We start from the raw sequence: 22,467 nt of genomic DNA, 5'->3' as shown, positions 1-22,467 counted from the left end.
TCATATGTAACTTTAAGAAAACCCACATAAATAATTTCCATCAGTAAGTGCCAATTATCACATATGCTGGAAAGGAGCATAAAACCTCTCTCCAAGCAAGCTTTGACATTTCTCCTCTTTGCATTTAGCCTATACATTTAATCTCCTCTTCCACTTATAGGCCCTTTGGGAAAGCTCAGAGCTTGGTAAGGGACCAAGGGGGTCTTTTATTAAAGCTTAGCTCGAATTATCTGCAGCAGGCCCATAGGAATAAAATGGGCCCTGCTGCAGATAATTCGAGCTAAGCTTTAGTAAAAGACCCCCCCCCCCCAAGTGCTTCGTAAAGTCCTCAGAGTCACTACTTTAACTTTTCGTGCTCAACAGAGTCTCTGACTAGCGAGTTCCAGGGTTTCATCCTGAAAAGTATGAGCTAAAATGTGTGACTTTTCCTTATTACTTCTGTACAGTCTGGGATACCTTTTATTGGAACCACAGAACTATCCAGCAGTGTAATTAGAAAAGAGGGGGGTATACGAAAGGAAATGGAGAAGGGGGGGGGGGTGTTTAGGTTATAAAATGAAATACAGCAGATTTTGATGAATGAAGGTTTCTTATTGTTTTTCAGGGTAAACATTTTTCACAGAGGAAGGGACCCAGCATCACCATACTCTCATTAGCCCAAACCATGCACTGTGCAGCCTATCTGCCTGCAGAATCCTCTGACTCTGTACTCAGTTACTTTTTTTTTTATATATCTTTATTAAAGCCAAAGACAGCAAGGTAATAACAGTTTAAACAGAAATTGTGCCAACAACATCACATAAAGATGAGTGTTAGGAAAACACTGTCCCCCCCAGAGTATAGTGACACAAAGATGCCTCTGGCATATTTTACAGTTTACTCCCCTTCTCCCCCCCCCCCCCCCCCACCAACCCACTTCACCCACTTCTCTCCTGTTGTCGCACCTCAGCAGCCAAAGACCAAAGACCCTCAAAAGCCAAGTCCATCCCCCCGGGCTATGCTGGGTAAAGTTTCAACAGTCTCCGCCAGACAGCCTGGTAGTGGCAGTGGCCCACTGACAAAATCTGCTGTTGCTGAGACTGGGTTGTCATCCACGAGGGCATTTCTTGCATCAAATTTAACCAGGCAATATGTGAGGATGCTGTAGGTGCAATCCATGATTGCAGAATATATTTTGGCAATGCGGATCCTCCCATAAACCCATATCCACCCTTGAACCCGATGCAAAATCTTAAATTGAATGTCCTGTATGGCCGCATTAGACGTAGTGCTCTGAATTTCATGAAAGGCATGCTGAAGTTGACAACAGAGGTAGGTTCTGCCATGTCAGACTCCCAGTTACAAGCCAGGGTACTCAGATAGGGAGCCCTCCTCGAAACACTAATTAAATGATGCCATTGAGAAAGCTTATTTAAGGCAGGCAGGAGCTGGAGAAACACCTGATCCAGTGTGGAGGAAGCTATTTCTTGCGTGTGAGTGTTCATTGTAGAAAGATAATGATGGCGGCCCTGTAGGTATGCAAAAAAGTGGTGGCTAGGGAGATCCTAGGCCTGCTTAAGATCATCAAAAGATGGGGATGTGCCATTGGCTATAGTGAATTCCCTTAGATATCTACCTCCCTTGCTATTCCAGAGCTTAAAATATGGTGTGTGCATCCCAGCAGGGAAGTCCATATTGCCCAAAAATAATGTAGAGTTTATTCCCTGTGCCCCACCCAGGGTGCATCTCCACCAAGACCATACCTTTCCCAGTGCAAGCACAAAACTATTCATCCCAAGACCATTTGCCTCTTTTGCCTCTTTTCTTTGCATCCTAAAACATTAAAAACTGAGTAAGGGACATGCCAACTATCCCAAAACAGAATGATTTGTATGCAGCTCGTGTAACTACCTCATCAAAATGGCTACATTATACACCCGAAGATCTGGTAAGCAGACTACCCCTCATCTCTGTCCAGGATCAACTTGGCATAACTGATGTGTGGTTTCTGGAGCGTCATATGAAGGTGGTAATGATAGACCTATACATGCGCTTCTCTTTAGGGCCCACCCAGAAAGGCACCATTTGAAGAGGGTACAGCAGTTTCAGGAGCATGACCATTTTAGCCAGAGTCACTCTGCCCAAATTATTTAGTGGAAGATCCTTCCACTTGGTATAAAGTTGCCGAACAGCCTCTAACCTATCCGTAGCATTCTTCCAGTACAACCAATCAGAGTTTTCCCCAAGGAAAACCCCCAGGTACTTAATGTATTCAGTTGCCCACATGAGGGAGAAAGTCACGCATCCCAGCACCAGCACAAGCACAAGGATGAGACACAGGCAGGGCCTCCAATTTACAAAAATTAATTCTTAAACTTGCAAAGACTCCAAAACTGCAGATAATGTCCATGACATGGGAAAGACTAGTAGTGGCCTGGTTAATAAGTAGGAGCATGTCGTCAGTGAACAAGTTAATATGGTATTCAGAAGTGCCCATGGTGATATTCCTCAGCATGGCTCCTGATGAATTTTTGCCACAAGGGACTACAGTGAAAGGACAAACAAAAATGGGGAAAGGGGGCAACCCTGACACATCTCCCTGTCCAGATGCATTACTGGCCTAAAGGATTAATGAATAATTGAGTAGTGGGACAACTGTACAGAACCCGAACCTGTTCCAAAAAAGGTCCCCCTATCTCAAATCTCTCCAGAACTCAAAAAGGATACTACCAGATTACTTTATTAAAGGCTTTCTCCACGTCCAGGCTGGCCAGGATTGCGTCCCCAGGTACCTGCTTCCCCTTCTGAAGCATACGTACTACTTTAAAAATGTTAATGGACACAAACCGTCCAGGTACAAAATCCACCTGGTCTGAGTGGATCAGTTGAGGCAAGAATCTATTCAGCCTGGACACCAACCCTGAAGCCAAAATCTTTACATCCTGATTCAGAAAGGAAATAGGCCAATAGAAGCCCATGAGCTCTGCATTTTTGCCTGGCTTGGGTAACACTGTGATGAATACGTGGTTCAAGAGAGGACCCATATCCTGAACCTCCCTGACATGGTTGCACATGGATAAGAAAGATGGAGTCAGCAGATCCTGCAGGATTTTGTAGAATTCAGTATCTAGACCGTCCAGCCCTGGAGCTTTAGCCAACTTTAAGTTTTGAATTATGGCTTGCACCTCTTTCCCAGTAAGGGGGGTATTATGTTCCTGAGCGTCTGTCAAGCAAGGTAAATGAAGAGATTGGAAAAAGGTCTCACAAGCAACAGAGAGTCAAAGGAATCCCTATCATAGAGAGATTCATTAAAGCAGACAAATTCCTGTTGAATAGCAGCCCAGTGGCGTAGGAAGGGGGGGCGGGAGGGGCAGTCCGCCCCGGGTGCACGCCGCTGGGGGGGTGTCAGCTCCACTGGTTCCCTGCTCCCTCTGCCCCAGAACAGGTTACTTCCTGTTCCGGGGCAGAGAGAGCAGGGAACCAGCAGAACCGACGCAGCTCCCATCAGGTAAGTGCACTCCCGGGGAGGGGGGGGTATCGATGCGCAGAGAGGGGTGGTGGTGTTGTGCTGCTCCCGGGGGGGGGGGGTTGTTGATACGCCAAGGGAGGGGGTGTCATGCTGCACCCGGGGGGGGGGGGGCGAACCTCCCCAGGCGAACCTCCCTGGGTAGCAGCTGCCCTTGCTACACCACTGTAGCAGCCTTCTGTGTATGGAGATCCCCATGGAGTCCCATTGTCTTGCTAATTTTTGGACCGATGATCAGAAGCAAACATGGGTGTTAGAGGCCAATAGGGCTGTACTAGTTTCCTCGTTTGCTCCCGCCCGATGATCAGAGCCAGCGAGCATGTGTAACAACATGCTCGCCGAATCTGAACGCTAATTGCATGCAAACAAGGATCCCCCACATTCCTCCCTCATGATCAGCGGGCAGCGTGCCAAACAAGGACGCTGCTCCCGCTGCAAGCCCTACACCAGCTGGGAGCAGGCGTTAGGGTTTGCTAGTGAGAGAAGAATGGGGGAGATCCACTGAAGAGGTTTGACAGATATGGGATTTTCTCCTGGACCTGTCAAACCTAAGCCCCCCCCCCCAAACACAAGACCTCCAGGCCCCCCCACCCCCAAAACACAAAAACCCTGGTGGTCCAGTGAGACCACTAGCTTCCCCCCACCCCCACATTGAACAAAAATGTCCTGGTGGTCCAGTGGAACCACTAGCTAGCTAGCTAGCCCGCCCTTTCTCCCTCCTTCAGGTGGCCTACCTCCCCCCCCCCCCCCCCGCAGCCTACATCTCCATAGTAGTAGTTGGAGGAGGGAGGGACTAGCACTCCCTCCCTCCTGTTCGGGCTTCTTCTCAAAATGGGGGTCGAGAGAGGAGAGCAGATGCAGAGTGTCAGTTCTTCAGACAGAGACCATCACATGACACCCCCTGTACCCAGTTACTTATACAAGACTGGGCACTGTGTGCATTCTGCCTACTTTCAGGATTTCCTGGCTCTGTACCCAGCTTCTCCACATCCTTAAATGAAATGATTGAGTTACGAATAGCTGCTAATCTACATTCAGCTTTAATTACACTAGTCATCTCCCTGGAAATTGCAGCAGTCCCTTTCATAGTTAAACGATTGGAAGCTTCAAATTTAGCAGGCTGTAAAGAATTATGTGGTGATTTATGTGTGTCAACTAATATTTTGGGTAAGATGAGTGTTTGGACAATTGTGTCTCTGAACTTCATTAGTAAGAATGCAAGAACATGCAAAAGAAGAAAAACTTCAGAAGCGAGACTGAATCTTTCCCATTCTGGGGCCAATGCAGAAAGTGTGCTAGGCTTGTACACTGGGTAGATCGGTTTATTTTCCGGATGCAAAATAGAAAAACAAGTTTTGCACCAAAGATAACCATGCATAAAGCCTTGCATAGACAGCAGTGCACAGTGCATTTAAATCCATGCTAAGCTACTAGCTGTTCGGTGGTGCAGATGCAAAAGTGCAGAAGACCTAAAGGCTGAGTACAACACCAGGGCTTTAATACAAGGTCTGAGGAGGAGTGAAAGGTTAGCTCTTCTGCAGAGCTAGTGAAGATTTCATGCCTGTTTCTTTTCTTTACTGTGAGCATAAGGACCCACAAATTGTGTGGTTCCATAAAGAGTACAGGTAAAAAAAAAAAAAAAAAGACAGAACTTGGTGGTGGTTGGGGAGGGGATGGGGGGGGGGCTGGAACCACAAGCAAAAGGGCTGGGACTGTTGAGAATTGCATGCACATATGCGTCTGTGCACAAAAAATTGTATCAGCACCTGAAGTTCCATGTGCATACTTCTGTGCATGTATTACAATCAAAGACCCAAAGCTCCCTCAGTCTGTATTTGATCCCATAACATTCCAACCCTGACTTTTCGTTTCCATGATTGTTGTCTTTGCTAAACTAATTTCCTGTCAGATATCAGTAACTCCTATTCAGGCTCGGCTGTGATATTAAACACAATGAATGTCCTCAGAGAAGGTTATACTTCAAATAATTCATAATCCTATCATTTGCTCTCTTCACTATTTCCCTTCCAGCTCAGGCCCCAGGACAGCAAGTGCTACTGGAATATTAATCACAACCTCCTGCTAAGTAGAGTGACACCTGGTGGCCTGTATAAGAATTACACTTAATATCAGTAGCACCTTCCAGCTGGGTTTAGATTCACATCTGGAACAGGACAACTCTCACTATAATGAAAACCACAAGGTTGTTTTTCTAAAAGAATTCAGTTCCTGTTAGAAAGTGAGAAAATGACTCTCAGAGCCTTGGTCTCCCTCTTCCATGTTTCACTTCCTCTAGATGTGCTAATGATTTTCTTAGGGTTAGGTACGTTGTGTTGCCAACTGGCTCCAGATTCACCTGAGAAATTCTATCCAGTCCTGTTCTTGCTTTGCTTAGGAAATGTGATTGGAAAAAAAGAACTGCAAGCCTCTGTAATGCGATAGGGTGAACCCAAGACTGGATCAACCTTGTCAGTTGAATCTGAAGACAGCTAGTGGCAACCCCAATTCTTCTGACATGGAAAAGGCTCAGCACCTGGTTTATGAAAGGTGTTCCCTGGCCAGGATAGGCCACTACTGCACTTGATTTATTTAGGAAAGGGATTTGGGGTCAGATTAAACTGGAAAAAGAGAAAGGCCTTAGATTATAGTTCTCTGGTCACTAGGGATCTGCATTGAAAATATCTTGGGACCGATATTCAGCAGCAGATAATCAGGTAGAAGAGGGTCCTACTTGGTTATTACCTGCTGACTAGGTTTTCCCTGCATTTTCAGCAAGACATAACAGACAGTGCCACTGAGTAGCACTATCTGGATTTTGCTCACATCTTTTTTAGCTACACTAGGTATTTCCTTGTCTCTGACAATCTAGGTTTGTACCTGAGGCAATGGAGAGTTAAGCAACTTGCTCAAGATCACAAAGAGCAGCAGTGGGATTTGATCTGGGCACCCCTGGATGTCAAGCCCAGGACTCTTACCACTGGAGCTATTCCACCACACTTCTGGTTTAGTTCTGGTGTTCCAGGGCTGCAGCAGAGGTAGATTCAGAAGCTATCCATGCACTGTAGATATTCAGCACCACTGCCCGGATAATTATCCAATCAAGTAGGGTGGCAGAAATAGCTGTCCTAACTTAGGGGTCCTTTTACAAAGGCACGCTAGCGATTTTAACGTGTGCTAAAAATAAGCATGCACTAAATGCTAAAAATGCCCATATATTCCTATGGGCATCTCTAATGTTTAGCACATGCTACAAACACTAGCACGCCTTTGTAAAAGACCCCCTTAATAACTTAGTAGATGATGGCAGATAAAGACCTGACCATCCAGTCTGCCCGACAAGATAAACTCATAGCATAAGGTATAGCATAAGGTATCCTCTTCCTCCACTTTCTATCTCAGTTGATAACACCCTCATCCTCCCCGTCTCATCTGCCCGCAACCTCGGAGTCATCTTTGACTCCTCCCTCTCCTTCTTGGCACACATCCAGCAGATAGCCAAGACCTGTCGCTTCTTCCTCTTCAACATCAGCAAAATTCGCCCTTTCCTCTCTGAACACACCACCCGAACTCTCGTCCACGTTCTCATTACCTCTCGCCTTGACTACTGCAACTTACTCCTCACCGGACTCCCACTTAGCCATCTATCCCCCCTTCAATCTGTTCAGAACTCTGCTGCACGTCTTATATTCCGCCAGAACCGATATACTCATATCACCCCTCTTCTCAGGTCACTTCACTGGCTTCCAATCTGATACCGCATTCAGTTCAAGCTTCTCCTTCTTACCTACAAATGTACTCAATCTGCTGCCCCTCACTACCTCTCTACCCTCATCTCCCCTTATGTTCCCACCCGAAACCTCCGTTCACAGGACAAATCCCTCCTCTCAGTACCCTTCTCCACCACTGCCAACTCCAGGCTCCGCCCATTCTGCCTCGCCTCACCCTATGCCTGGAACAACCTTCCTGAGCCCTTACGTCAAGCCCCCTCCCTGCCCATCTTCAAGTCTCTGCTTAAAGCCCACCTCTTCAATGCTGCCTTCGGCACCTAACTCTTACCTTCAGGATATCCAGACTGCCCCAATTTGACTGCCCCTATCAAATTGACTACTCACGTCCTTTAGATTGTAAGCTCTTTGAGCAAGGCCTGTCCTTTTATGTTAAATTGTACAGCGCTGCGTAACCCTAGTAGCGCTTTAGAAATGTTAAGTAGTAGTAGTAGTATATAAGTACATAAGCATCGCCATGCTGGGACAGACCAAGGGTGCATCGAGCCCAGCATCCTGTCACTGACAGCGGCCAAAAAAACAAGCAATTTGTCCCGCCCATCCTAGAAATACTGTATTCCTTCATCCATTCAATATGATGTGATTACTACATATAAATACTTGATCTTGATTTGTCCTTGATATTTTCAGGGCACAAATCATAGAAGTCTGCCTGGCACTGGCCTTGTTCTCTAACTACTGAAGCTGTCATCGAAGCCCCATTCCAGCCCATCCAAATCTGTCCAGCCACAATCAGGGCACAGACTGTAGAAGTATGCCCAGCACTGGTCTTGCTTCCCAGTTACTGGGGTTGTCATCTGTTTGCTTTCATTCTCTTTCCATACAGATTCCTTTGTGTTTATCCCACATATGTTTTTAGTTCAGTTACCGTTGTCATCTCCACCACCTCCCACAAGAGGGCATTCCAGGTATCTACCACCCTCTCTGTGAAAAACTACTTCCTGACGTTATTCCTGTGTCAGCCCCCCTACCAGGTACCAGCACTGAATATCAGCGGGCAACCAGATAATATTTGGAGGCCAGGCAAGACCCAGATATTTCCATGCTGGTGCCCAGATTAGGCCTGACATTAAATATCTGGGTGAAATTCAGTCTGTGGCAGTCATCGGGGCCAATTCATTATTTTTAATTTCATCCTCATCATGTATATTATGCCATTTTCCATTATAGATTTGTTTTTTAAATATTTTCAGTTTTAGTGCATGCTATTTCTTTCTTTCTTTCTTAATGATATAATTTGGAAATTATACAAATACCACATGTTAAATCATTTTCACTCATGTTAAGATGACATAGCAACATTACATTCCAATAGTTTTTTGTGTTTTTTTGAATGGGAAATGACACAGAATGAGACAGGAAATATCTTTGGTGTTTTCCTGTCCTTTTAGAACAATAGCACATCCCTAATGACAAGAGCCAGAGGGGAAGGAGGAAGGTGAGAGGCCTTGCATGACACTAGTATGTGTGATCTTCATATATTAAATGCCAGTAAAACTCAGACATTCTGGAACAGCGGGGAAAGAAAAAATATTTTGGTTGTATTAAGGAACTTTCATTAAACTGTGGTAAAATTTCAGTTACCACAGCTTAACAACGGACTTTACTGCTTGGTATATGCAAATTTAATGTGACAACTACTGAGGGCATTCCCAGCATTTGCCATTGTTAAATTTGATGCTACTGCATGGTACTTTGATTGGATTTATTTATCGCCTTTTTGAAAGAATTCACTCAAAGCAGTGTACAATAAGAATAAATCAAACATAAGCAATAGACAATTACAGCAGTAAAAATATTCAAATAACAATACAAAGTATGGCATAGTATACTACTTACAATGTCAACACAATCCGTAATAGAACATTTTAATACACAGCGTAGGGTATAAACAAAGATGGAATACATAGACAGGTAAGAGAGTTCTTTGCTGAATCTCAAAAGCTCTGCAGTAGAGGGTTTAAATGAGACTTGCTTGGGAGAAGAAAAGGAAGACAGCCACCAGCAGGTTATTTAGAGCAGTCCAACATGTTAGGAAGTGACAAGCTGCCCTGTAGGATTACTGCTTAGCAACCTGCTGGTCCAAACACACCGTAGGAAAAGTGGCAGCCTAGCTTCAGAAATCCAGCCTTTTTAACTGCATAGGTTTTATTATTAACTAAGAACAGATGGCTGCACATTCAATTGCTGCTCACTTTGAATGCTGTATTGAGGCCACAAGAGAAATATACACTGGCGACTATAATGAAGGTAAGTGAGGAGGTGCTCTGCAGATCCCTCAACCAAAATTAATCTTTCCTTCAAGCCCTGGATTGAAAGCAAGGTACAAGTCAAGAGATGTTCTGGAGCACAGGAAGTCAGTGACAGGTGCCAGGCCCAGTGCCTATGGAGTGGTATAGCACAGCAAAGTCAGAGCATCAGGGGTTCAAGGACAATTTATGAAAAATGAAGGGGGGCAGGGGAACATCTTAGTGTTTTTTGACAGAAGTACTGAGTTCCATAGTGCTACCAGAGTCACTCACTGGAACAAAGCTTAAATTTAGCCTTCTGTCCAGTGCTTTTCTCAAGCTAAAAGCATGTGCAATATTCACAGAGACAGACTGTCTCCTGGTGTCACAGTCTGGGTTTGAGATGCACCATGAGGTCGTCAGCACTGGTCATTGCACTTCTCTCAAAAGGAAAGCTCTTTGCCTAGGCCAGTGGTTCCCAAACCTGGAGGCACCCCAGCCAGCCAGGTTTTCAGGATATCCACAATGAATATTCATGAGAGAGATCTGCAGTGGAGACAGTGCATGCAAATCTCTCTCATGAATATTAATTGTGGATATCCTGAAAACCTGAATGGCTAGGGTGCCTCCAGGACCAGATTTGGGAACCACTGGCCTAGACTATTCAAACGGCCTTCGCAATAGGTGTAATCTTTTTGCAGAGATGCCATGTTACTTAGTTCCAGGCTGGAGAATTTGAGCAACCCTGGATTTCTGAACACCCCATCCAGGTGCATTATGGGATTTGTAGCACTGATTACAATGGGCAGGATCAGGCATTACAAATCCCACACTGCTTTGGGATGTAAATTGAAAACCAGGACTAACCAAAAAGTGTCCAGCCTGGACCTGGGTAACTTGCATTCTATGCTTTTGTTTTGGTAATGGTTGGCCCTGATCAGGTCTGAAAACAGGATATGAACCCATCATATTATACGGGCCCAGACTCTGCATTTGGAGTTTAACCAAAAAGTGGCTACACTGAAATCATAAAAGTGGGATCTCGCCAGGTATTTGTGACCTGGATTGGCCACTGTTGGAAACAAGATGCTGGGCTTGATGGACCTTTGGTCTTTCCCAGTATGGCAATACTTATGTACTTATGTGATGCTTTTACAGCTGCTCAACCAATGGCCACTATCGTATGGCCACATATGCTGTGGGATGAAAGCTGCAATATGATTGGGCAATGAGGCTGTTTTATGACATCATATGTGGATTGGAATGGTGGATTGACAGTACAAATCTGTGGATAGAAACAGAATCAATAGAAATGGCCCAGGCGTACTCATACTAGGATGCTCTGAGTTGTACTTATCCTGGATGTTCTTATATTTCTGTGGTTCTGACACTCGCTTGTGTTATATGTACTGACCACATTTGTTTGTGGTGCTTCTGTTTTAGAATTAAGGATGGCTTATCATCAAGGAGAGACAGAACAGGCTCTGAAAGCCCACAATAATAGGAATAATACAGCTATGACGGAAGATAGGGTCTTTACCCAACAACAGGACAGTCTGTGGAAAAGGGCCTTCTTTGAAAAGGTACAGCAGAGAGGGCTGAACTTGCAACAAAATAGTATGGAGAAGATGAATCTTCAGAAGGTGAAGGAGCAGAAGATAGAGAAGGAAGACCCACCAGATTTGCTAACAAAAGACTGGCTTAACGAAGACAAACTGACAGTGGACACCAGAGTCTACTTGCTAGAGAAGCTGATGCCGACTGTTATTTCAGGAATAGAGCATCTTTTGACAGAAGTGGAGAAAAGGAAGCTGTTGGAAGAGGATGGAGGCCAGTCAAAGTTTAACCCACTTAATTTTCTGGGACAATATCTTATGAGGAACAACCCTCAGTTTTATTATTGTTCTCAACCATGTTCTTATGTGAGAGGGATGCAGCAGGTGACACAGGGTCTTAAGTCTCAGACCCAGAAAGTAAAATTGAGTAGGTAAGTGTGATCAAACATTGCTTAGCTGCACCTTCTGAGCAGCACACCCACACTTAGAAACTCATGGCCATCTTCTCTTTTATGACTTCTGCAGTATCTTAGTCCATTAAACACTTAAGATTCCAAAAGAAATGCTCTTTACATAGTGAACATGAAGGCAGCAGGACTAGTTGCATTAGTTCATATCTAAAACAGTACAGCATGGACAGCAGTAGTACAGGCATTTCCCATATACACATGCTGTCCCACCACAGACTAGGTACAGCTTAATCAGTAGAGTAGTCAAGGGAAGGCAAGCTTTGTTCTTGTCAGTACAATTTTGCAAGATGAAGAAAGTGATTTTGATAGAAAATCTAAAGTGTTGCTTTGTAACATTCTAGTAGATGGCAGAATTTCTGAGCTGGTGTGGAACAGTGCAAAAGAGCAGTGTTGTCACAGTGATTGCTGTTCTGGGACAGTCCAGCCTGCAGCTAGAGGCTGACCGAATTTTGGTTTTGGTTTCGGCACCAAAACTTGACCGGAATCTGGGTTTGGGTTTCAGTTGAAAATGCCTGTGAATTTTCAGCTGGAACCAAAGCTCTCCCTCCCCCCACCCCATGATCACTCTTCCCCCGATCTGGCCCAACCACCCTTAGGCCCTCCCCAGCCCTGGTGGTCTAGTGACCTCTTCAGGAGCAGGAACGAGTGAGGTTCATTCCTGCCCCCAAAGAGGCCTCTAGACAGGGCTTTCTAAGAGGGCCTACAGGTGATGGGGGGGGGGGCAGAGAGTGATCGAGGGGGCAGAGAATGAGGGGGGCTGCCTTCAGGGGGGATTGGGAGGGGGATTTTTTTGATTGTGTGTGTGGTGGTGGGGGGGAGTTTCATTTTCAATTTTGGATTCTACTGCAACCGAGCAGCCAATTGTGGTCACAGATTCAGTTTCAGCAGAAACCGAAGATCCTGGGTTTGGTCAGGCTCTGCCTGCAGCACTAGGGAACAACAAACTAAGAAAGGAGTTGCTAGAAGACATTCCCTGCAAGGTTTGGCAAGCCCAATACAGCATAGGAGGCGGCTTTGTGGGTGCATGAACAAATTCCTTGTACGTGTCCAGTGAAGGGTTATTTCCATTGGGCTTAACACCACCAATAATTTTGAAAAGTTGGCTCCTTTGCAATACAGTGTCCTTCTCGTGTGGCAGTTTCTTGCCATTTCTGGACATAACTGCACACAGACAAAGCACTGTCCATGGGAAAAGCTTTGTTTTCGTTTCATTTTGTTGTTGTTGTTGTTGTTGTTTCATCTTGTTTCTGCATTTTAATACATGCTAAAAATGCAAGACCCAAACAACACTGTGTTGTCTCTCATAGGAAACACACAAAATGAAACAATGCATGTTGTTTTAAAGGAGTTCAGATTCCTATAGAGCACATGGTCCAGCAACTGATGACAGACACTTCACTACATCAAATATCTTGCAGTGCCAGTACAGGGAATTAGCAATATCACCCTGCTTCCTGGTTTGTAGGATTATTTATTAACATTAGCTGCTGTTGGATTAGAGGAGAGGGAGCACATTACAATGATCTGACTGCAGCATCAGACAGAGCAAATGTAACACCTGAGGAGACAGGGACTAGTCTGGTGCTCCTCTCCGGGACTTAAGATTTCAAATGAGATGTCAGGGATTTATTTATTTATTTATTTGAACAGAGTTCTTTAATCCCTGACTACTACTGTAATCTTAGTAAGGAGGAGCAGGATTACCTGGGGGGGGGGGGGGGGGGGGGGGGGAGAGAGAGAGAAGGAGAAGGAGATGGAAATGGAAAGAGAAAAGAAGCTTTAACTTTTGGTCAGCTTTCAGTTCAAAAGTTGACTCAGCTGTGCAATGGGCCCCAGGACTGCTGGGCCCTGTGTGGTCATGCCTGTTGCCCCCGCTAAGTCTGGCCCAGAGTGAGAAGGCCAAAGCCTGAGGAAGTTCCCTTAGATGACAGTAGGACATTGAGACAGCAGACATTCAGTAGCAGACAAGAAGAGGGGAGACAGAGTTGGAAACAATTTCTAGCACTGTTAGTGACAACAGGTCTCAACCAGATCTCTGAGGAAAGCACAGGCGAGCTCACAGTTCTTTTTTGAGAAGTTCCTCCTTGACAAGGAGGAACTTCTCAAAAAAGAACTGTGAGCTCGCCTGTGCTTTCCAGTGTTGCCAGGTGGGCGGTTTTACCGCCCAATTGGGCGGTTTTCCGCGACCCGCCGCAGGAAATTTTTGCCCGCGGCGGGTTGCGGTTTTTTGGGCTGTTTTTGGGCTTCAGGGCGGTTTTTTCGGCCGCGGGGGGCGGGGTTAGTGACGTTTTTGGGCGGGGTTAGTGACGTGGGAGGCGGGGCCGATGACGTAGGAGGCGGGGCCGATGACATGGGGGGCGGGGCCGATTACGGGGAGGCGGGGCCGGTGACGTGGGAGGCGGGGCCGGTGATGTGGGAGGCGGGGCCGGTGATGGCGGGGGCGGGGTTGATGACGGCGGGGGCGGGGGTGATGACGCGGGGGTGGGAGTGTCAGGGGCGGGGTTTGTGTTTGGGCGGGTTTTGGGCTGTTTTTTGGGCTGGATTGGGCTGGAAAAAATTTTTCCACCTGGCAACCCTTATAGATTCTGATAAATAAAAAAAACACCATACTCTACAGTGGGGGTTCATGAAAGGGTTGCTAATCCCCCATACTGTAACACAGTGTGTCTGTGGAGGGAGACAGGAAGGACAGAATGCCACTAGTAACTGGTGTCTTATTGCCTGGGTGAGGACCTGCACATACTGGTCTTGTTTTATTACTCACGTGTCCCAGGGACACATCACAAGTTTGTGGGCCCCCCCCCCCTTCCTAGCCGCAAATGCCAAGTACATAGTTTTACTATCCGTCACGCAAGGAACACAAAATACATACAACCGTGTAAGTGTTTTAAATTTATACAGGTACACTTACAACATCAAGTCGTGTTATAAAGTTAAACAAATATGTGTATAACATCAAGGATCTAGCTGACTGGCTGTTGTACATGTAATTAGTAATTGCTGTCTATCATCATTGCCAGTCCGTGCTGCAACTACTGGCGTTAACTTTCCTTCCTCCTCGAGCTTGATTCATCTCTTGCCTGATCTGTTGCCAGCTGAGGGCCCTGGCTGCAATCCACCGACAAAGACACAAATCCAAAGGATGATACTGGTTTTGCATGTTTTAACAATTCCGATTCTTTCTTACCTTTTTATTTACGAAGTTTGCATTTGGCAACGTCATGTAAAAGCCTTATGATCCATTTAACAATAACGGTATCAACAACAAAATGACAGTGACAACTGATGCAAATGACGTAAGCGGAAGTAGGTTGCACTGAGTATGAAATGTAGTCTATGTAAATAAGGGGAAAAGGAAAAAAATAACATATTTTGCTTGGCTTTCATTGGCTGGGTGCCGCCAGACAGGAAATGATGACAGCGAGGGTAGGACCTGGCCAATGGAAGCCTGCAGGGCTGGCGTAGGCAGCAATAATGAATCACTGCAGGCGCCGGGGACGCCTGTAAGGTACACCAGGGAGGGATGGGGTTCAGCGACGGGTGGACAGATGCCAGGACGCTGTGGAGGAGGAGAGATGTTGATGCGGGGTGCTGCTGCTGGGTGGGCCTGAGCCAAGAATGGGTGGGCCTGTGCCCACCCAGACCCACCCGTAGCTACGCCACTGGTTCCGGTTATTATACTTGGAAGCAGCGGCCTATAAAAGTGTAACCATATTCACCATATAGGAAGGAGTGTTGACAAAATATTAAAAATTGTAACATTAAGCTTAAAATGAAAGCAGGCCATAATTGGCAACCAATGTAATTTCAAATATTAGCTCCTAATAGACTCATATTTTGACAGACCAAAAATTAATCTAATAGCTATATTCTGCATAATTTGTAGACGATTAATTAATGTTTTAGAACAACAAATCAACACAAGGTTGCAATAATTGAACCTAGATAGTATAAGTGATTGAACCAATATCCTAAATGTATCCCCATGCCGGGATCTGTCCCTGATGTGACCAGAAGGTGCTTGAGCCTCACTGTCCTTTGCCTCTCCAGTCAGAGGAAGGCTGAAGAAAAGATGGGCCACGGAATTACCACCAGCCCAGAGCCTGGTGTGACAGTGTTTCTTTCTGGGCTGCTGCTATAAAACCTACCTGATCTCATCCACAAAGGGCTGCTGAAGAACTGACACTGATAAATAATACCAGTCACTTAGGAGCAGCACTGTCATGAGTGAAGGAGCAGCTTAATAGTTAGAGCAGTAAGCTGAGATCCTGGCAAACTGGGTTTAATTCCCACTGCAGCCCCCTGTTACCCTGCACAAGTCACTTAACCCTCCATTGCCCCAGATGCAAAAAAAAAAAAAACACTTTAAATTGTGAGCCTACTAGGGACAGAGAAAGTGCCTGCATATAATATGTACAGCACTGTGTATGTCTAGTATTTTTTTTTTTTTGTTACATTTATACCCTGTGCTTTCCCACTCATGGCAGGCTCAATGCAGCAGGCAATGGAGGGTTAAGTGACTTGCCCAGAGTCACAAGGAGCTGCCTGTGCCAGGAATCAAACTCAGTTTCTCAGGACCAAAGTCCACCACCCTAACCACTAGGCCACTCCTCCACTATAGCACTGTAGCACTATAGGAATGATAAGCAGTAGTATTCTAGAGTGCATATCTCTTGTTACAACACATGTAAGATGAGTCAATACAGTGTGAGTGACTGGCAAGAAACACCACAGAAGTTTCAAATAAAAGCATCGTTTCTTATGCGCACAAATTTTATGGACTGATTTGCCCCTTTAATTAAAGGAAATCATGTGGAATTCCGGTGGAATTTGGAAACTTTTGATGTTTAAGTATGGGGCATCTGACAGTCCAGTAACCAAATGAATTGGAAACCTGTCAGGATAGGTGATAATGGCGATGTGAAGTTTTGTTTTTACTGCTTTGCATGAAGCAGTATTATAGCATTGTAATCGCCTTGTACAGACCATTCTCTTGGATCTGCGGAATATAAATGCAAATTTGAATTAAAAGTCTGCTACCTTGGGAATTAAATGTGTGTGATCACCTAGGTTGTGATGGACCATCAATCAGAGACAAAGCTGGTTCTGAGACCCAGCCTTCCCTATTGTTCTTACACTTCCCCTGCTAACTTCCAGGATTGGTTCAGTTCACAAATACTTTATCACTGAAAGCAGTGGTATCAGAACAGGTATTTTCTGTTTGTTTTTTTCCTATTTTAATTGTTAATTTTAAAATGTTATTCAGATTTTTGCTAATTAGCTATCATACATGTAGAGTTTAAAATAAAACACCACATCTATTTTATTATTTATTTATTGCATTTGTATCCCACATTTTCCCACCTCTTTGCGGGCTCAGTGTGGCTTACAATAAGATATGAATAGTAGAAATACATTTGTAACAACTTGGATATGGAATACATTGTGCAGAGTTGTGTGAGACATTCGATTATCATTAGGAATATAACAATGGGACATCAACATAGAAACATTGGGAGGAGACAGTGGGACAATTGATTACAGGATGAGGGATCTGAAGTGGATGTATGTTGCATTGATGAACAGTGAGTATGGACTCTATGTGTTTTGGTTCTTTCCGTAAGTTTGTTCAAACAGGTACGTCTTCAGTAGTTTTCGGAAGGAAGCTTGTTCGTTAATCATTCTTAGGTTGCGCGGTAGTGTATTCCAGGCCTGCGTGCTCATGTGGGAAAAGGTTGACGCGTGTAGCGTCTTGTATTTCAGGCCCTTGCAAGTGGGGAAGTGGAGGTTGAGGTATGTTCGGGATGACCTTTTAGCGTTTCTGGGTGGTAGGTCTATTAAATCAGACATGTACGCTGGGGCTTCGCCGTAGATTATCTTATGGACTAGTGTGCAAACTTTGAAAGTAACGCGTTCCTTAAGTGGAAGCCAATGTAATTTCTCTCGTAGTGGTTTCGCCCTTTCGTATCTTGGTTTTCCGAGGATGAGCCTGGCTGCTGTGTTCTGGGCCGTTTGAAGTTTCCTCATTATTTGCTCTTTGCAGCCCGCGTATAGTGAGTTGCAGTAATCCAGGTGGCTGAGGACGAGGGATTGTACTAGGCTGCGGAAGACGAATCTTGGGAAGAATGGTCTTATCCTTTTCAATTTCCACATGCCGTAGAACATCTTCTTGGTTGTATTGTTTGCATGGGTTTCGAGTGTTAGGTGGCGGTCAATGGTGACTCCAAGGATTTTTAGTGTTTCTGAGACTGGGAGGTTTAGGGTTGGTGTGTTTATAGCGCTGAATTCATTTGTGTTGTATTGGGAGGTGAGTATCAGGCATCGGGTTTTTTCTGCGTTTAATTTCAGGCGGAATGCGTCTGCCCATGTGTTCATGACGTGTAGACTTTGATTGATTTCGTTGGAGATTTCTTTGGTGTCTTGTTTGAATGGGATGTATATTGTTACATCATCGGCGTATATATACGGGTTGAGGTTATGGTTTGATAAGAGTTTTGCTAAAGGGATCATCATTAGGTTGAAAATGGTTGGTGAAAGAGGTGATCCTTGTGGGACTCCACATACAGGTGTCCATGCCTTGGACGTGGTTGAATTAGATGTGACTTGATATGAACGTAGGGTTAGGAACCCCTTGAACCAGTTCAGGACATTTCCTCCTATGCCAAAATGTTCGAGTATGTGTAGCAGGATTCCATGATCTACCATGTCGAAGGCGCTTGACATGTCAAATTGTAGGAGGAGTATATTGTTGCCAGTTGCGATGATTTGTTTGAATTTGGTCATAAGGGTGATTAATACTGTTTCTGTGCTGTGATTCGATCGGAATCCTGATTGGGCGTCATGCAGTATTGAGTGTTTATCTAGGTAGTTTGTGAGTTGTTTAGTTACCATACCTTCAGTTAACTTGGTTATTAGTGGTATAGATGCTATTGGCCTGTAGTTGGTTATTTCGCTCGTGTTTTTCTTTGTATCTTTAGGAATAGGGGTGAGCAAGATTTTTCCTTTTTCTTTTGGGAAGAGTCCATTTTGTAGCATGTAGTTTCTGTGGTTTGTTAGATCTATTATGAATTTCTGGGGAGCAGATTTCATGAGGCTGTTTGGACATATGTCTAGTTTGCAGTTGGATTTAGCATATCTTTTAAGAGTTTTAGAGATGAGGTCTTCTGGCAGTTGTTCAAATTCAGTCCAGGTTCTGTCTGCTGGGAATATTCCTTCTTCTGGATCTAGGCAGTCTAGAAGAGTGGTGTATTCTGTAGGGCTGGTGGGTATCTTGTGCCGTAGTAGTATAATTTTCTCCTTGAAGTGTGTCGCTAGGTTGTCGACACTTGGTGTATCTTTGTCGTTGGTTGTAACTGGTGAGGTGTCTAATAGTTTGTTCACGAGGTTGAAGAGTTTATGTGTGTCTTTGTAGTTTGGTCCTATTAATGTTTTGTAGTGAAGTCTTTTTGTCTGTTTTATGGTATATTTGTATTTTCTCCGAAGTAGTTTCCAGTCGTTTAGTGTTTGTTCGTCTCTCTTTTTGTTCCAGGCTCGTTCTAGTCTCCTGACTTGTGTTTTTAGTTTTTTCAGCTCTTCGGTGAACCATGGATTTGCGTTTTTCCTGTGTGTTGTTCTGGTTTGGACTGGGGCGATTTTGTCTAATGTTGTTGTGCTTATGTCATCCCATTCTTGGAGGAATTGGATGGTGTCAGCGTTTGTAGTCCATTCGTTCTGGTAGATCTGTTGCCAGAATGTTGAGGGGTCTATTTTTCCTCTCGTTGTGTAGGTTGTTCGCTCATGTTTATTATTCGTGTTTAGTTGTGTTTTTTGCCAGCAGAGAGTGACATTTGCTCTATGGTGGTCTGACCATGGTGTTGGTGTCCATCTTGTATTAGCGAGTATGATAGTTGAGTCCGGTTCTAATCTATTCGTTATGATATCTAGTGTGTGTCCTTTTTCGTGAGTTGGTTGTATGTTGGGTGTTTGCAGATCCCAGAGTTTTAGGAATTCTTTGAATTCTCTTGTACTTGGTAAGGTGTCATCTTCTAGGTGTAGGTTGATGTCGCCTAGTATGAGGATGTTTGAGGCTGATACGCAGGAATTCGAAATGAAATCCAAGAGTTGTGTTTGGGCGTCTTGCCATTTTCCTGGTGGCCTGTAGAATAGGATTGTGTTGAGGTGTCCTATTAGGCTTGGATGGTTGATTCTAGTCGATGCAATTTCAAGTTGTGGTGAGGTGGATTCGCCCGTGATTGTGATAGTGTATTCAGGTTTGTATATGATCGCTATTCCGCCTCCTCTTTTTTTTCCATTTCTTGTCCAGTGCGTGATTTTATATTTTGGTGGGCACGTTTGGAGGATTGCGGGGTCTGTGGGACTATGGAACCAGGTTTCTGTGATGAATAGGAGGTCTAATTTGTCTGTGATGATCCAGTCTAGTAAGTCTGCTGAATTGCTTACTGCTGATCTTGCATTGATGTATCCTAGTTGGATTGCGTGGTAGGGTTCCAAAGTGGGGTGTGATGTGTATATTTTTATTAGTTGTCTGTTTCTTCGGTAGTTGGGTTTGTTGTTGTCGTTGTTTTCCTCATTTTGTTGGTGGTGTTCATAGCTATGGGGGATGGGGTGGGAGGTAGTAATTCCTTCCTGACCCCAAATCTGACAATCAGTACATGTTCTTGGATCAGCACATGACCTTGGATGAGTACACAATCCCCAGATAAGGAAACATGCACATATCAGCTTATGCCTAATATCAGTATGCGACCCTAGACTAGCACATGGCTCCATATCAGAAGGAGACATCCTCAGATCATTCCACATCTCTGATTTTTACCTAGTGCTTAGGGCAGTGGCCTGAGAACTAAGTGAACTGGGTTTGATTCCCACTGCAGCTCCTTGTGACTCTGGGCAAGTCACTTAACCCTCCATTGCCCCTGGCAAAAAACTCAGAAAGGCGGTATATCAAGTCCCATTTCCCTATTTGAGATTTTACATGGAATGTTGAAACTATTTGTAGATTCTACATGGAATGTTGCTACTATTTGAGATTCTACATGGAATGTAGCAACATTCCATGTAGAAGCCTGCCCTTGCAGATCAGCAATGCGGCTGCGCAGGTTTCTGTTTCTGTGAGTCTGACGTCCTGCACATACTTGCAGGACATACGTGCAGGACGTCAAACTCACAGAAACAGAAGCCTGCGCAGCCACGTTGCTGATCTGCAAGGGCAGGCTTCTACATGGAATGTTGCTAGTGGAGGAGTAGCCTAGTGGTTAGTGCAGTGGACTTTGATCCTGGGGAACTGGGTTCTATTCCTCTTTTCTATCTCCTCTTTTCCTGCTATCACCGAAGAGGAAACCGCCCATCTCCTCTCCTCCTCGAAATCCACAACCTGTTCCTCAGACCCCATCCCCACCAACTTACTTAACACCATCACTCCTACTATCACCCCTACCATCTGTCATATCCTCAACCTCTCTCTCTCCACTGCAACAGTCCCGGACACCTTCAAGCATGCTGTGGTCACACCACTCCTCAAAAAACCATCACTTGACCCTACCTGTCCCTCCAACTACCGCCCCATTTCCCTCTTACCCTTCCTCTCCAAAATACTTGAACGCGCCATTCACAGCCGCTGCATTGATTTCCTCTCCACTCATGCCATCCTTGATCCGCTTCAATCCGGCTTTCGCCCCCTACACTCAACAGAAACGGCACTATCTAAGGTCTGCAATGACCTGTTCCTCGCCAAATCCAAAGGTCACTACTCCATCCTCATCCTCCTCGACCTATCCGCCGCTTTTGACAGTGTCAATCACAACCTACTTCTTGACACACTGTCCTCCTTTGGATTCCAGGGCTCTGTCCTCTCCTGGTTCTCCTCTTATCTCTCCCATCGTACCTTCAGAGTACACTCTCATGGTTCCTCCTCCTCCCCTATCCCGCTGTCTGTTGGAGTTCCTCAGGGATCTGTCCTTGGGCCCCTTCTTTTTTCAATCTACACCTCTTCCTTAGGCTCCCTGATCTCTTCTCATGGTTTCCACTATCATCTTTATGCTGACGACACCCAGCTTTATCTCTCCACACCAGAAATCATTGCGGAAACCCAGGCCAAGGTATCGGCCTGCTTATCCGACATTGCTGCCTGGATGTCCAACCGCCACCTGAAACTGAACATGGCCAAGACTTAACTTATTGTTTTCCCACCCAAACCCACTTCTCCTCTCCCTTCACTCTCTATCTCAGTTGATAACACCCTCATCGTCCCTATCTCATCTGCCCGCAACCTCCGGGTCATCTTCGACTCCTCCCTCTCCTTCTCTGCGCATATCCAGCAGATAGCCAAGACCTGTCGCTTCTTCCTCTATAACATTAGCAAAATTCACCCCTTCCTCTCCGAGCACACCACCCGAACTCTCATCCACTCTCTCATTACCTCTCGCCTTGACTACTGCAACCTACTCCTCACCGGCCTCCCACTTAGCCATCTATCCCCCCTTCAGTCCATTCAGAACTCTGCCGCACGTCTTATCTTCCGCCTTAACCGATACTCATATCACCCCTCTCCTCAAGTCACTTGATCAGATACCGCATACAGTTCAAGCTTCTCCTACTCACCTACAAATGCACTCGATCTGCAGCCCCTCCTTACCTCTCTACCCTCATCTCCCCTTACGTCCCTACCCGTAACCTCCGCTCTCAAGACAATTCCCTCCTTTCAGTACCCTTCTCCACCACGGCCAACTCTAGGCTTTGCCCTTTCTGCCTCGCCTCACCCCATGCTTGGAACAAACTCCCTGAGCCCATACGCCGGGCCCCCTCCCTACCCATCTTCAAATCATTGCTCAAAGCCCACCTCTTCAATGTCGCCTTCGGCACCTAATCACTACACCTCTTCTCAGGAAATCTCAACTACCCCAACTTGACATTTCGTCCTTTAGA

General features: G+C 45.3%; 1 protein-coding gene across 1 annotated transcript in view; it reads left to right on the top strand.

The window, feature by feature from the left end:
• Positions 1-9,458: 9,458 nt before the first annotated feature.
• EFCAB5 (EF-hand calcium binding domain 5) overlaps positions 9,459-22,467 on the top strand; it is an 85,526-nt gene continuing 72,517 nt past the window's right edge. Inside the window, exons 1-2 of the mRNA XM_030185679.1 lie at positions 9,459-9,540; positions 10,962-11,505. Of these exons, the coding sequence (XP_030041539.1) occupies positions 9,459-9,540; positions 10,962-11,505 (626 nt within the window). The remainder of the gene's footprint in view (positions 9,541-10,961; positions 11,506-22,467) is intronic.

Source organism: Microcaecilia unicolor, chromosome 13, assembly GCF_901765095.1.
Source record: "Microcaecilia unicolor chromosome 13, aMicUni1.1, whole genome shotgun sequence".
Classification (NCBI taxonomy): Eukaryota; Metazoa; Chordata; class Amphibia; order Gymnophiona; family Siphonopidae; genus Microcaecilia; species Microcaecilia unicolor.
This window is presented reverse-complemented; position numbering and strand designations above follow the sequence as displayed.